The 16,412-nt window shown below is 36.2% G+C and overlaps 1 protein-coding gene across 22 annotated transcripts in view; it reads left to right on the forward strand.

The window, feature by feature from the left end:
- Positions 1 to 16,412, forward strand: part of PAX2 (paired box 2) — a 90,966-nt gene that overhangs the window by 10,299 nt on the left and 64,255 nt on the right. For 19 of the 22 annotated variants that reach the window (XM_077454452.1, XM_077454450.1, XM_077454457.1 and 16 more), the window contains exons 4-5: positions 13,719 to 13,804; positions 15,927 to 16,046. In XM_077454452.1, the coding sequence (XP_077310578.1) occupies positions 13,719 to 13,804; positions 15,927 to 16,046 (206 nt within the window). The remainder of the gene's footprint in view (positions 1 to 13,718; positions 13,805 to 15,926; positions 16,047 to 16,412) is intronic. The other 3 variants (XM_077454462.1, XM_077454472.1, XM_077454473.1) reach the window with 1 other exon arrangement.

The raw sequence follows: 16,412 nt of genomic DNA on the forward strand, positions 1-16,412 counted from the left end.
ATTAAGTGAGGTATCTTTTTAGTACAGATAATCTAAAAATGTTGTTAAATCTGTAACTAATATGTATATAGCAACGTATTGGAGTAAGGCCTACTTGCATTGAGTTAGTGTGTGCTTCTTCTGAGAGTTCCATCTTCCCTCTACACTCTATAAACATTCTGGTGATTTGTGATGGTGGTAGGGACAATGGATTGTGAGTAGGAAAAGGACTGCTTCCAAGTAGTTGATTTACTAAAGGCAAATACTAAAAGATGTGCACCAATAGTGGATTTATCCTTACCTTAGTTAATGAGGTGAAAATTCTATTTGCATAGAATACCCAATCACAAGCAAGGAAAATGAACACACAATTGGATGATGGAGGGCTGCAGAGCTTCACACAATGCACTAAGCTAAGGGAAAATTCCCTTACAAAGTGAACAGCCTATATACCTTTAGTAAATCAACCATCAACAGTCAAATGATTGTTTGCCTATTGGCATTATTCAATAAAGAAAATAAAAATTCTAAGAAAAGCTAGCATCCCATCATAACCAATTGGAATACGATCTACTTAGGTTAAAACAGATATTCTTTTCCATTCCTACGAGTTGTGCACATAATAAGTCTCTACTGAATAGTGCATATATGTTTTAAGGTTTTTTTTCATTCTTTTCTAGAAGACACAGATACACAGTTTATACTGACACTATGTATATGATTTTGGCAAAGCTTCCCTATCTCTTGCAGCAGTGCTGGCAGAGAGGGTGGAGAATTAAGGAGTCAGGTGCAAATCCCACCCATCTGTGCAGAGCTTTAATGAACTTTGCACTGTAACTAGGGGTCACTCTTCCGTTACACTGGCATCAGTATAACATTTTAATGAGATGTTTAGAGAGCACAGGCTGCCTCACAAGAGACAAGCACACACACATGCACATTCACACACAAAAAGTGAAGAAAAATTCATTTCATGCACTGTGGCTGCTTAAGAAAGGGCAATTTGAGCAGGACCCAGCATATGTATGTGATAAACGTTAACTGTGCATTAATCGTATTAAAGAGGCACCTATAAACTTTTCATTTCTAATTAAATTCAGATTGGTGATTTTTTTTATTTAGCTTCCAATAAGCCAGCATACTATAGAACTATTGTTTATGTGGAAAATTAAAATGCAAATACAATAGGATTTATTTCCATTACTGGTATGATATGCTAGAATTCTCTGTTTAACAGCCAACAATTATTTAAAACCAGGATATTTTTTCCTAGGGCTTTGCTAAAGCTTTGTTCCTTTTCACAAGGTCAAATGCCCATTATGCCCCCAAAATCCTTTGCAAATGGGCAGTCACAGCTGTATTGCAATGCAATATGCGATAGGCTTTGAAATGCTGGTTGTTAAGTGACTGAGTTTTGCTTTCAAACACACTGCAGGACAAAAGCTTGATGAAACAGACATTACTGCAAATTACAAAACTTACTTGCCTGCTAACACTGTGTATCAGTAATAATAATAACAATATGAAATTGGATAATTCTAATAATGACTATACTTACATTTTTTATGAGGCTGGGCTTAAACTGAAAACTAGCACTGCTGAATGAACACATCCTCTATTTGTCTTAAACAGATTCGAGAGACTGCTGCTGTCCGCATAATGACCTCAAAAAGGATTTTCTTGCCAATATGATATTAAATTGACATAGAGCAATGAACCATAAAAAAGGCATGGAGGTGTATATATATTATAAAACAGACATTGAACCTATATGCAGAGCAGTAAGCTATATTCTTCCAGACCCTCGCTTTTTATCTTTCTAAAGCACCCACCCATGCGTTACGCCACTAAAATATGGAAATGGGTGCCAGGTTAATTTTGCAGTGGCAAAATGCTGTTTGCATATAATGAGACTTGCTTGTGCCTTTTCAGCAGAAAGCCCTGCACAGTAAAGAAGCATAGGGTCAGCACTGTGTTTATGGATCTCTACAATAATATCTTCTGCACAAGCATTCCAAAAAAAGATACCAGCTCCAATTATGGATGGCATCCAGCTACACCCATGCCACTAGATTATGAATAAACACATGAATATAACTGTGGTAATAATACTAATATGGCATTGGCAGTGCAATAGAGATCTGGCCACAATGGCATATGAGTCAAAACAAATCCTTTCTAAAAAAATAAAATAAAAAAAACCTTTTCATTTATTGATAATTCTTCTCTGCTCCCAGGAGCATCCATAAAGGCCATTACCGAGGCAAATGCGTTAGGTGAGGAAACAGGCTGTAACCAAGCAGAATGGCACACTTTATTCTTTGAGTGACTACCCCCACTACACAGTTACTTGTTGGTATAACACACTGCCAACTATTGTTTTACTATCTAAGATTTTACCTAATTAGATGAAAAGCGATATACTAAGGACCAGACATTTTTAATAAAATTCTCTATACTTCATGTGTGTCCTTGGACCTACTTCTGGGGAAGCCCATTTTAAAGCCTAATCAAATAGTTATATGTACTGATTGATCACCGGGCAAGAAAATCGTATTGAGGCTTCTGTGTTTAGACTGGTACTAGCTGCAACATACTGTGTGTGGTGTATTGGTCTTAATAATGTCCCTACTAAATGCAAAATAACAAAAAAAAAAAATGAAATTCACATACCTGTCACATTATGATTTATACAAATTTTATCGGAACATTAAACACTTGTTAGGATTACCTTATGAATGTAAGCTTAAGTGGAACCTTCATGCTAGATGACAGCTGCAATGTACAATTTTAGCCAAACAATTAAACTGCTGATCAGTTGCTGTGGTTTAAGTGTAATTAATATGCTTATACCAATACATCCACTATTCACTATATGTTGGAAGATTCCTCATTGCTGCCTATTGGGGGAAACCCTTACAAAGGACTTATCCCTTTTCATCTCTGCTGTAACATGAGAAATCAATCAGCCAAAATAGCTTGTTGGAACCTCAATAACACTGAAGCCGGTCTTTCAAGCTGTCTACTGTGACTGCACACCATAGACATGCAGATTTCACAGGTTAGGACAATATTGCTTCATGTATGTGAACTCACACCAATAATCAAATCTTTCTGATTGCACATGTTTGTGTGGATTATAAGACAAAGCCCATATTGTTTGCAAATATAGAACATAGCAAATATGTAAATGTATGGTATATGAAAGAAAACAAAATCTTGGAGAAAAGGCTTTGCTTTCATTGAGTTCAAGAACACAGACTGTAGTGCCACACCTGTGTCATTATTTATGTCAAACACATAGAAAATGCTAAATGTCACTGAGGCATAATGAAAAATGGAACATTCACTGCACAAATTAATTAAATAGTAACCTAGCCCATGAAATGTTAACAGTAATGATCAAGCATTCAGCAACAAACAAGCAAACACTACAGAGATAAATATAGTTTATATGCAGCACAGTAAGGCATTGAGGTATGTGACTAGATTTTGCTTGTTGTAAAATTATATACATTAAGTTGTTACTAAGTAAATTGTCTTGCAAATTCTACACCTTGGCACCCAAAGACTAAGGGCTCCTTCCCCCCTCATTGTAAGTGATATGTTATAATAGCTGACATGTTGATTTAATTGTTGTGCATTTTTCTCTACTGTGTAACAACAGGTGTGTTATTTTGTTGTGGTAATAGAAAAATATAGGTCTTTTTATCTATCTACTTATTTCCAATAAATTCCTGTATGTTTGGCTGGGTGCCTATTGGTTACCCATGAATTGCAGTTTTATATACTATGATGACTCTGAGAAGGCATTGCTGAAAAAAATGGTGCTATACATAAAATATTTGCATTTAATATGTCAGATCAGGGCTGGGGAAAATAGGCTGGCTGCTTATTTTCATTGATTTTGCTTTGCTATGTACTTTGGTCATGGTCATGTAAGCTAGAATGTTGTTTTGCCTTTGAGATGAATGACCCTGAACATACATGCAAAGATCCTCCATTCACCTACTAAAACATAACAGACATGAAATAAAATTATCAAAATATTAGAGTACAAGTCCTTGAATACCTTAATGTATTCTGAGTTATCATTAAATTACCATTTGGTTTTACATTCTGATCTGTTCTTGACTTAGCTTCTGCCCACCCTCTGCCCACCTTCTATGATTACGAAGATGGAGGTTTGCAGGACTGACAAAAAATTACTCCATTTAGCAAAGCTAATGGTCAGAAAAGAGAGCACAATGCAACACTTTTATGCATTTATTTTTCTTATTACAGCTATTTATATAGTGCTAAAATATTACGCAGCGCCTTACATACATTGTACATTCACATTAGTCCCTGCCCTCAAGGAGCTAACAGTATAAGACCCCTACCTGACGTACACATACTAGGGACAATTTGACAGTCAACAAGCCTACCAGCATGTCTTTGCAGTGTGGGAGAAAACCGGAGTACCCAGAGGAAATCTACACAGGCAAGGGGAAAACATGCAAACTAATGCCTATTTTTACAAGAATGCTCATATTTATTGAGTGTGCAATCCTAAAGGAGTCCATATAATTAGCTATGATCATCCAGTCTATATCTATGGAGGATCATTTAATGTTTAAAAAACCTTAACTGATTTGTTAGTCTAATGGCTAACATATTGGTTGTCACTACTATTGTCCTTTTATGACAAAAAATATTTGTTGAATGACATTAGTGTGAGAGTTGTGGAAGTAAGCAGAAACATGGCTATTAGAACATATGAATGCGCAATCTGAAGCATAGTACAGCAATCTATGATAGACTTAATGCAACAAACCGACCTGAACATAACATTCTATTGACTTGGGGACACATTCACCTCAGGATGTCACAAGTGACATCGGTACTTAGTGCATCTCACAGTACAACTCATATTGACAGTACTAGTGATTTTAGTAGCTTCAGCCTTCGCTTTCCATTATTATTTAGAGATGGCCTTTATGTTGTGGGCACTGAACCTCTAGTAATAGGGCAGGAACACGATAAACATCTGTTGATGTGTTTGATCTAAACGGCTCTGTGCGCTTGGTTTCAGAATAATCAACAGAAAGAGCAGGAGACACACAGAGAAAGAAAATCACAGACACTTCTTTTTTTCTCATTGGAGATCAGCTGTTAATAAAATTGACAAACAGAAGGCAAGGTGGTGTGTGTGTGTGCATGTGTGTGTGTAGAGGAATCCCCCTTTATCTGGCAAATGGTTTTGCGCTTATCCATTATAGAGAGAAACCAAGGCCACTCATACTGGGTGTTCAGTGAGTATTGATTTGGTCTGGCAGCAATTTTAATATTTCTTCAGGGACTTTCTAGCAACAGCAGTTAATTCACCCTCCCAAATTGCTTATTCAATAGAACGAACATGACTCCTGAATAAAGTCCCTGAATTTATGTGAATGCCACAAGGCAAACGGTCAATCAATTCTTATGGAGCCAAGTTAAAAATATAAATAAAATATTGTCATTTTTTTTTACCTAGCTTGAACGGGGGAGGGAGAGAGGCACACACTTCTTTTAAACACCGTTGATGTTTACAATTAGATAAAATGGTACACTGCAGTTATATATGTGTCCTTGTTACAATGATGAGACCTTGCGCTCTTTCGTCAAACTGGAAGTATGTTTCCATTTCTCCTTACTTAGTGCACACAAAAATAAGTCCTATCCCTACTGACATCTATTATATTGCTTCTGAAGACTTAAACCAGATTGCCAGTGAATGGGAAAGTCATATTTAGCACCAGAAGTCTGTGGAAGCCATTGTTAAACTCCATTGAAGAGAACAACTTAAGGGAAAGTTCTCAACAATCGTTTCTGCTCTCCGGGTTACAATATTTGTTTTCCATTATTTTACAACAGTTTTAGGAAAACATGTAGTAAAGGTATACAACAGTATATGCTGACTCTATAGCCTAAAGTGGATCTGGAAGAACATGGTGTTGTAAGACAGAGTTAAACAAATTAACTTTTTAAATTTATGATGCCGTTGCTTATCTGAGGAAGCTGAGTAGTTTTAGCATCTTAGCTTTTCAATTCCATAGCAAAAAGTTGCACGCCGCTGAGAGATGTCAACACTGCTCTGTGTTTGGAAACCTTTGAGAGTTTTCAATATGGCCAAGCCTAGAATACATTTTGCACCACTCGCTAACTAAAATGCTGCGCGTTCAAGCTTTCTTTTGTTGGTGACAAATCCTATTTAAGCTGCCTAAGGAAGAACTCTCTGTGCTTGGATTTTGTTGATAACTGCAATGTGCCCACGACGCCTTATGTGCTGCATTCAGTTCCATAAACCAAAATTTCTAAATAATAAAATCTGAACAGGTTCAAGGTGGAATGTTGAGGTTCGTGGAGTTTTTGTTTTTCTGAATTTTAACAATCCCTTTGTGGTCACATAACTTAGTCTTATTTTCATCTGAGACTCTAGATGTTCAGAAAGGATAGATGATATTCACTAGCAACTTCAAACATGATTGTAAAAGTATTTGTGCGGTAATTTTATCAAATTAAATGTATATTGTAGATAATGTTATGCTTCAATTTTTATTGTGGCTGTTGTGTATGAATATAAAAGTATATTTGATCACCCACTGCAAACCTAGGAACTTTTTGCTTGTGTAGGGTAAAAAAAAAAGAAACTAGTCACTTATGCACATAACCTTTTCTTCCATTTTCATAAATACACCTTAAATATTAACATTAATTTGCAGAGCTTTACTTTACAAACAGCTCTGTACCCAGACTTAATATTTTCTCAATTAACATATACCGCTCATTTTAAAACATAGCATAACTACCGATGACATCACAAAGAAAGACTTGGCCGTCATAGCCGGTTACTCCCTGTTTTCCTAATTACCTACTGAGCATGTACTCCGAGGTATGAGGAAATCTTTGTATATTTTAGTTTACAGGTCAATCAACCATAACACACAAATCCATACGAAAACAGACTTCATTAGTTCAGGTGCTTGACTCACTGAATTTCTTGTTTACATGGAATGTATAATAGGATATTTCCACAGACAAATAAGGAAGCCAAAAAGTATTTTCAATACTGAAACTGAATTAACAAAAACCTTGGGAAACACAGCTAAATTACTATATAATATTAGACATATCATTTTCATTTAAATTAGGTAATTATTAGCCAAATTCAAAAACCCCTTTACATAATAAGTAAATGTAAAACATTTTTTTTTCTGAATTAACCATTTCATTGTTGTCATGACAATCTCTTTGAGGTATTCAATAACAAAATGTAGAACTAACCTAATAAGTGACAGAATCACTCAAACACAAAAGGGTACGCTGTGGATCAGGAATAAGAATGCCATTGTCCAATGCAAGTTGTGCTTTCCTAAAGTGTTGTAAAAAAAAAAATGGTTTCTATAGACAATTCTGCTGCTTTACTGTCACTAAATAAGCCCATTTATTAAATGTGCAACCTTTTGAGTTGTGGCTGACTCTGAAATCAATGTAAGCTGCAGTACCACACAAGGTTTAATGAAACCTTCTATTGCAATCTGATCAGCGTTGTTAGGCCTGCTGCAATATAAATGCCATATAAATTTGATTAAACAGTCACCATGCAAAATAGATATCAGGAGAAAAAAATGTAATTAAAATAAGAAAGGTATAAATATATATATATATATACACGTCTATGTGTGTCTGTCAAAGTGTTGGAATTTTCAAAATTTTTTAAGATTTATGGATTGCAAGCCAGAATCAATAATAAGATGAATAGAAGTATCCCCAAGCACTGATATAGCTGGCTACTATCTCTTGTTCTGCTGCTGGGATCCTTTAACCTCTGAGGTATATGGTTCCATCAGACATTTAACCTTTACTATAGTGTCATCAGGCTAAGAGGAGTCTAATAGTGACACAGGACTTCTGCTCAGCTCTCTGACAGTATTGCTTTACTGTCAAAAATAATTTATATTTTCTATTTAAATGGCTTTGCCTGCACCCTATCCCCAACCCCTGGCTTCACAGTTCTGGTAAAATCAATGAGGACAGCCTATGGCACTTCAGGGCACCTTAAGGAAAAAGATTAAAGACCATTGCACAAGAATGAAGAAAGATGACGCTGAACAGGAAGGATGGCCACGATAACCAGTATTTACATTTTTCTAATTTATTTCTGAAATGTTATCATGCATGTATCCCAGGCACAGGTCTGTGATACCAATCTTTAGGGTGATAGCTTGAATTGTTTTTATGGCAATCATCTTCATCAAATTCAAATGTTTGGCCTGCATATTGTTGCTACCAAATAGATTCTCCTTAACTGCTTCCGGACCGGCCACCACACATTTAGTGCGGCAGGGTTAGTGACAGGCTGTGTGAAACTATGTACCTGTACATTGTTTCCTCCTCGGGGGCCGGGGAGCACACACCTGCCACTGGCGAGCCAATTCCACTGTGGTTGGACACATCGGTAGCCAATCAGCAGGTCTGGCGGTCACGATGGCCGCAGGGACCCACCGATCATTCACTGGAGAGGCAGAATGGCGGTCTGCCTCTGTAAACAAGGCAGACCATCGTTCTGTCAGAGAGGAAGAGAGAGATCTTTTGTGCCTGCTAATCAGGAACACACATGTCTCTTTTCCCCCAGTCAGTTAATCCCCCACACAGTTGGAAATCACTCCCTAGGAGCATACTTAACCCTTTGATCGTCCCGGTGTTAATGCCCTCCCTGCCAGTGTCATTTATACAGTGAAAGTGCATTTTTTTTAGCACTGATCACTTTATTAATGTTACTGGTCCACAAAAAGTGTCACTTAGTGTCCAATTTGTCCACGGCAATGTCCAATGTCCGATAAAAATCGCTGATCATCACCATTACTAGTAAAATAAAAATGCCATACATCTATCCCATAGTTTGTAGACGCGATAACTTTTGTGCAAACCAATCAATATAGGCTTATTGGTATTTTTTTTACTAAAAATATGTAGTCTAAATTAATGAAGAAATTTGATTTTTTACATTTACATTTTTTTATTGGATATATATATATTTTTTTCCAATTCTATTTTTATTTTCAATTATTATAAAGCATTACACATAGTTAAACAATTTCAAACATATATATTACTTACATACATAATAATCACATTTATTATTTTATTTCCTCTTCCCTCCCTCCCCCCAAAAAAAAAGAAGAAGAAAAACAGAAAGGAGGAAGGGGGGGGGAAATGTACATCTAACCTCTCCCCCTCCCCCACTTCTCTCTCCTCTCTCCTCCGCGGATCCCTCCCTCCCCTTCCTTCCCTCCTAATTCCTCAATTTTTTACCAATTTCCTATGCTGTCTCCAGGGAGTCCAAACAAGGAGGCACCTTTCATATGTATCTAATTCTTGTGCTAAAAGTATCTCCATTCTCTCTATGTTATCCATTTCTAGAGCCCATTCATTTATCGTAGGAGACTGGGTTGATCGCCAGTGCCGCGGTATCACAGTTCTTACCGCCGTCAACCAGTAATTAACAAGTTATTGGATATATTTTATAGCAGAAAGTAAAAAATATTGTTTTTTTTTTTCAAAATTGTCTGTTTTTTTGTTGATAGTGCAAAAAATAAAAACTGCAGAGGTGATAAAATACCAGCAAAAGAAAGCTCTATTTGTGTGAAAAAAAGTGCTTGGTATGCAGGCAGTATAGGTGTTGAATTTATGATAATCATTATCATTTTAGCTAAAATGTACTTCCAGAATCCAGACCTCTCTTCTGGCCTTATGATCAGATGATTTTCTTTTCTAGACAAGTGAGGACATTGTCCAAAGATGATCTTACATACAAAATTTCCATGCCGCCCTCTTCTATTTACTATGATATGCACTGAGAAGAGCTTTCTGCATAGTTCCAGACACAGTAATCTGGCTATCAATTAACCTTATATTGGCAGTATGAATACACATGCATAACACATATGTAAAACACAGACAGTGAAGTCCAGACATTATTTATGGAGGCAAGGTTTAAAAGCAAAGAAGGGGCTTGTGCTGTATGATACGCCAAATGCACCTGAATAGATGCCAAGGACAAATGGCGTTATATAAGCGCGCACAGGGCCTAAAATATACATTAAAAAAACTGCAGACTTGGTGCTAAACTGTTATTTGATATTTTAGTCAGTTACCCCCTTTTTAGTTAAAACATTTTTTACAGTGTTAAAAAAGGGGTATTAGATATTGGTTTAAAGTCTGTGCACTGTCCTGAGAATATATTTTATTTCAAACTGTAAAACAATGAAAAATAATAATAATAAACAAATTTTTACTTACCGTGGAGTCTAAAGCCACATAATTAATTGTACTTTAGAATAAGAACTATAAAAGGGAGCATTCAGTAAACCTGCATCTCCACTTTCTAAAAACAGTTTATTATGCATTCTAAACAACTCACTTGGTTCGATTTACAAAAGGCAACCAGGTTTGTTCACTTTGCAAGGGAAGTTACACTTTGCAAGGAAATTTACATCAAAGCTTAATAAATGAAGTGAAGCTCTACTGTCTTCCATCATCCAATCAAGTGCAACAAAAATGTTTTTTTTAAATTTATTTTTAATTTTTTTTAAGCATTCTTTGCAAAATGAATTTGCCTCAGATCATTTTGCAAATGATACCTTGTAATGTGCAAGGAAAGTAAAAATGATGGAAGTCAGCAGATCTTCATCTCATTCACTAAGCTCATGCAAAGTGCAACTTCCCTAGTAAAGTGAACAGCCTATTTGCCTTTAGTAAATCAACTCCACTGTCCAAACCCTCGCACACACTACTCATCTTTTTTCCATTCATCCCAGCAGGTTGAACAGAAAAAAACTGACAGCTCAGGTCAAAACTGCTGTACTATTGTACTATTGTGTTCTGACAGGGTGACAGCCCCCCCGCCAGAAAACTCTGGTCAGCCATTGGCTGAGAGTGCTGACAGGGAGCCGGTCGGCAGACCTTTTCGGTCATGGCCCTTCGACAAAAGCCAGCAGCGCGGCTGGCTTCTGTCAGACTGGCTGACGCACATACGGGCCAAATGTCGGCCAGTTTCTATTGAACCAGCCGATACTTCCCAACATTCAGACCGTGTGTACTAGACTTTAAGTGCAGCAAACTATGTGCTCTGTGGCAAACCATGGGGATAATAATGACATGCTAAATGAAACAAAAAGATTTAATCGGGAGCCAGTCAGCTGCTGGTTTTCCAGCATGCTCATCCGACAGAAGCCGACCACCCCACCAGCTTCTGTCAGCCTGGCTGTAGTACGCGCAGGCCGATGCCATCTGACATTTAGCCATGTGTTCTTGGCTTAAGCAAAGAATATACCAACCCCAATTTGACAAATATTTAGTACTCAGTGCATAAATTCAGACAGGTACCACTACATGTAGTAATTTATATTGGAATACACTGTACCTTGGTGATTCTTGAATTGTGATTTGAAGATTGGTTTAAGCTGGGTTGCTCCAGAAATGTGGTATTTATATTAGTGGGAATGCACAAGTACAGTATATATTTTTGTGGTCAATTAGTTTTGAATTGCAGGTGGATATTAATTTAAGGGCTAGAGTGCATAACGTGGTTATATAAACTTAAATCAGTTGCAGTATTTGATTATCAGATGTTACATTATTGTGACAGAAACTAAGATGCCAAAACTTGGTGCGTGCATTGTAAGAACAGCTAAGCAAATGATAAGTAGAGTTTATGGGGCACTGTGTTCAAGCTCTTTCTACCAAAGCTATTTAGGTGTGTATGTTTGTGTGTTTGTGTCAATGCAAGTCACAGATCATTAACTAAACAATGGTATTACATCAAAGGAATACACTGAGGAAACACTGAGAATACTACGCACACAACTAAATTGCATGCTGGACCAATAGAGCTCAATTACTATGGAGAGGTTTTACACACTAATTAATTATACTTGTAAAAAAAGGTGAGGACTATAGAATAAACCACAGAGAAATAAAAACATTGTAGGTTAAAAAAGCTTAAAGTAGTAGAGATTAGTGCAAGTTGCTCAAAAGAGACATATGAATTAAAGCCTACCATACAATGCACTGTGCATGGAAAACCTCAAATGAAAAATCAAAGGTGCTGGGTTGAAGATTTTTGGGCAATCAAATGCAGGTATTCAAGAGCTGCAGATGCCTGCTCTCTGGATATAACAGTAGGAAGGGGAGATTGCTCCATTAATGTTGTTTAGCACGGATGGAGGAATCTATTCGATTTCTATTAGCCAGGCAAGAGAAATCTATTTGTGTTTTCCTAGCTTAAGACTTAGAACCTTGCAATGGGGTTCACCTTACCCATTTCATGTGATATTTTAAAGATATTAAAATGAATATTTTCTTGAAACTCTGAATGGAGTACACTACATGTAACCCTTCTGGTTTACATAAGAGCAACAACAATGAGACATGGGAGGAGATTTACTAAGACTGAAGAGTGCAAACTCTGGTGCAGCCCTGCAGATTGCAGGTTTTATTGTCAAAGCTTAATTTAGCAAGCTGAAGTTAGAAGCTGATTAGCTGTCATGCACAGCTGCACCAGATTCCGAGTGCCCTAGTATTAGTAAATCAACCCCACTGGGTTGATTTAATAAAGGATCAGAGACTGTTCTCAGTGAATATTCACTGAGCTTAATAAGTAAGGTATAGCTGCATTCATTTCGTCCAGCCAATTGTGAGCTAACAAAAGTCCTGTTTTTTTTTTTTTCCCCTGGCATATGGTTGGATATTAAAGGTGAACAGGTTAATTACTATCATTCACTTTACTAAATGAACAAAAACTTTGCTAAATGAAAAGTCTCTACCCCTTTATAAAATCGATCCCATTATTTTGCAGAGGCTATTGGCCTCAGTCTTATATGTCTCTGATATCATGGATTATCTATTCATGAAAATTAGTTATCTGTGTTCATTACTATGTTTGAGTGGACTGTCTCAATCCATCAGAACAAAGGCAACTGTGTTATTACATATGAAGGGAGATTGGAAAGTGAGGACCTATCTACTTTTTACACTAAGGGGTCTGATTTAAGGATGTTTTGTTTGCTTCATATTTAATTACATTGTATATTACTTATGGTAAAAAAAAATAATGCAACTATTTAGCCTGTAGCAAGTTAGCATTTTTGTGTGCAAAGCTGGAAGCAGCATGCATTCCCATAAGCTTAGAGTTCAGAATCAAAACATTTGTCAGTTTGATATCATTGATATAACATGTACAAACATTTATTATGAATGAATGATATGACATTGCTGACTTTGCCTTTGATTAAAAACAAGAACATACTCTATTCATTCTAATAAAAGGAAAATCTTGTGCATTTTGGGTTTCCATAATGATTATCAATTAGCCATGTTTTTCACACATGTAGGCTTCTATATACTATATAGACTGTTAACAAAGCACAAGTTAGCTTAATTTTCACAGCTTGTTTTCACAGCTTCATTGTCTACAAAGGCTTGCTATGGCTGTAATCATGTCCCAAGTCATTAGTAATGTTTTAAAGACCACTACTTGTCACTGAAAGAATTCAAATCTGTTGCGTAATAATCTATTCAAAATCTTTTGGCGGGTACAAGAGTTACGCATCCATAGGCAGGCTTTTTAGTTGTGTAGGGCAAGTCTTGTATGGTGTGTTTTTACATTTCCTGGAAGAGGGCATAATAAAATCTTACTTGTTCACCTTCTCTTCTAGAATTATCCGAACAAAAGTACAGCAGCCATTTCACCCGACACCAGATGGATCTGGAACGCCAGTAAGCGCACCAGGGCACACTATCGGTAATTCAGTCACCATATCTCACTCATTTCTATCATCACACTTTTTATATTAAAATCATGATTATGTATACTTTCTAGAAGTCAAAAACTAAATATATAAAATTGGCAAACTTTTTGAAATACACTTACTGTATAAGATATATTGTTTCTTAATATATTACATACCACATCTGATTGTGATTTTAGATAATATTTGGAAAATAACATGCTCCAATTGTGTTTGTCAACTTTCTATTTTACATTAATAATGTACAGCATACAAAAATGGTACCGAAAAAATAGGTATTCTATTTGACTCCTTAAATAGCTATTCAAATGCTTTCTCTTGGTTTTCTTGTTTTGGCAATGCAGGGTAAAAACAAAGCCATACATGCATAGTTGATTGGTTGCCATGGAGAACAGTACCTTTTTTATTACCAAAGGTCTACCAGATGGTAGATCTGGTTCAGTTGCCCCTTATATTATAAGAATTTGACCAATTTTTGGTCATAGAAAAGACTTGCTGTTAATAACTAGCAATTGGTAGAATGCTATTCTAAGCTATTCTAAGCTATTCTAAGCTTCTTCCAATACTATTTTTTTTTCTTTGAGGTTCCCACTAACACTTTAACTATCTAAATTTAAATTATTCTATCCAGTTAGTCCCTAGGGAGTTGCAAAAGTGTTTTGTCAGTTTTGAAGTATGTCTGGTAAAAAGATAGGGAAAAAAGGTTATGATTAACCTACCACTGAACAACCATTGATTACTATAAATGTGTTATAGAAGTTGACTTGTAGATTGATGTTTTGTTAGCTAGATCTGAAAATCATGTTGTAGTTTCTATGAACTATATAGGAGCTAAGATAATCCTCCCAAAAAACAATTAGGTTTTAGCTCAAGGGATACCACATGTGTTGCGTCTTTTGTTAGACAATTTAACAGCAATACAATATTGCATAGACAATTACAAAGGAATGTTCTACTATCAAAGTTACAGCAAACAATAACGTAAGCTGGTATACAATGTTAAGTTATTGTTATGTAATGATTAGCTGTATTCAAATCTATGTCTTTGAAAATCAAATTATTTGATTCATACTTCTGAAGCTAAGTAAGGGCCAAACGCTGTGTGGATCGATAGAAATATAGATAGATAGACAGATAGACAGATAGACAGATACATACTTCTAGAGTCTCTCATATTCTCCATATAATGTTGGTCTTATTTAAAGCTTTTGTCAAAATAATTTAAAAAAAAAAAACCTTTTGCAGTGGACATCTGCAATACATGCACATTTCCCATGTCTTATCCCTCTAAAAGCCCTGCAAGTACACAAACATATCTGTTGATCTGTCAGAAATAAACTTAGGTTTTAAACTCCATCATGGGATGACAACACACAGCATTATTGTGAACTGTGTGCTCTGCCCAGTTTATTTTGCTAAACTTCTCAACCACGTCCAGATCTTTGCTAAACTACTCAACTACTCCCAGATCTCTACAACATAAATGCCAATTATTCTGTAACCCAAGATGAAAACTAGGGGTCTTTTGAGAACTACACAAAAATGTGTAGGGGTCACGGGCAGCTCTGAATTTCTGACACGATCAACAGGTTTTCTTTTTTGACCTTATGAAAAAGATTTAACAAAATGCTTGCACTGGTATAATAAACAGACCAAAGGGGACAAATAAGAAAATCCCATTAGGGTTTACATACACTTTAAAGTTGTCTATTTCATGAATGCACTTTAATGTTGAAAAGTCCCACTTTTATTTGTTCCATAAATGCATCTAAACAATTAAAAGACGACACTATGTTATGTTTGAATACATACATCTAGTACAAGCAAACATGTTTTAAATGAGCTACTAGGTAATGCTGTCATCAATAAGACATCATATCAACAAGGCCATTTTGTAGTAACTTGGGTGTTCAGGTTATCAGTGGCACAATGTTAGCCACATGGTAAATGCATGCTGATGTGCTATGACGGATGATGCCTCCTCTGAGTAGGCATGGTTTTAGTAACTCCTATAGGGGTTTCACAGAAGATTTTTCCTTACATTTTGAATCATAAGGAGGAATCCACAGTAGATATCTCCTCACAAGCTTACATTTCCTTTCTCATTTTGTTCAGTTCCCAGTACAGCATCTCCACCTGTGTCCAGCGCCTCCAATGATCCCGTAGGCTCTTATTCCATAAATGGGATCCTGGGTATACCTCGTTCAAATGGTGAAAAAAGGAAACGCGATGAAGGTAGGGAAAAAGAGAGATCTTTATTCTGTATCTCTTACAAATAGGGTCTAATTTCAAGCCCATGCATACCAGCTGCTCTAATAACAAACAGATCAGTTGTAGCCTTTATACACTGCCCTTCTGCTCCTAAAGCACAGCCAGTTATGCTAGAGAAAGCATTGTTACCACCACAAATGTATATTATATATATATATACTTTTCAATATTAAAACAGGATCTGAGTTATTTTGTAAATCAAACCCTATTTTACAACAACAGTAATTGAAGTTTATAGCATAGTAATGTCTGTGTTTTTAAAAGAGACCAGCCTGATAGATGCCCAAAGATCAGAGAACATTGTAGATGTTTAACCTTAAGTTCTTACCT

This window comes from Lithobates pipiens, unplaced genomic scaffold (genome assembly GCF_037356315.1).
Source record: "Lithobates pipiens isolate NorthernLeopardFrog02 unplaced genomic scaffold, aLitPip1_a1.2 Scaffold_25, whole genome shotgun sequence".
Taxonomy (NCBI): Eukaryota; Metazoa; Chordata; class Amphibia; order Anura; family Ranidae; genus Lithobates; species Lithobates pipiens.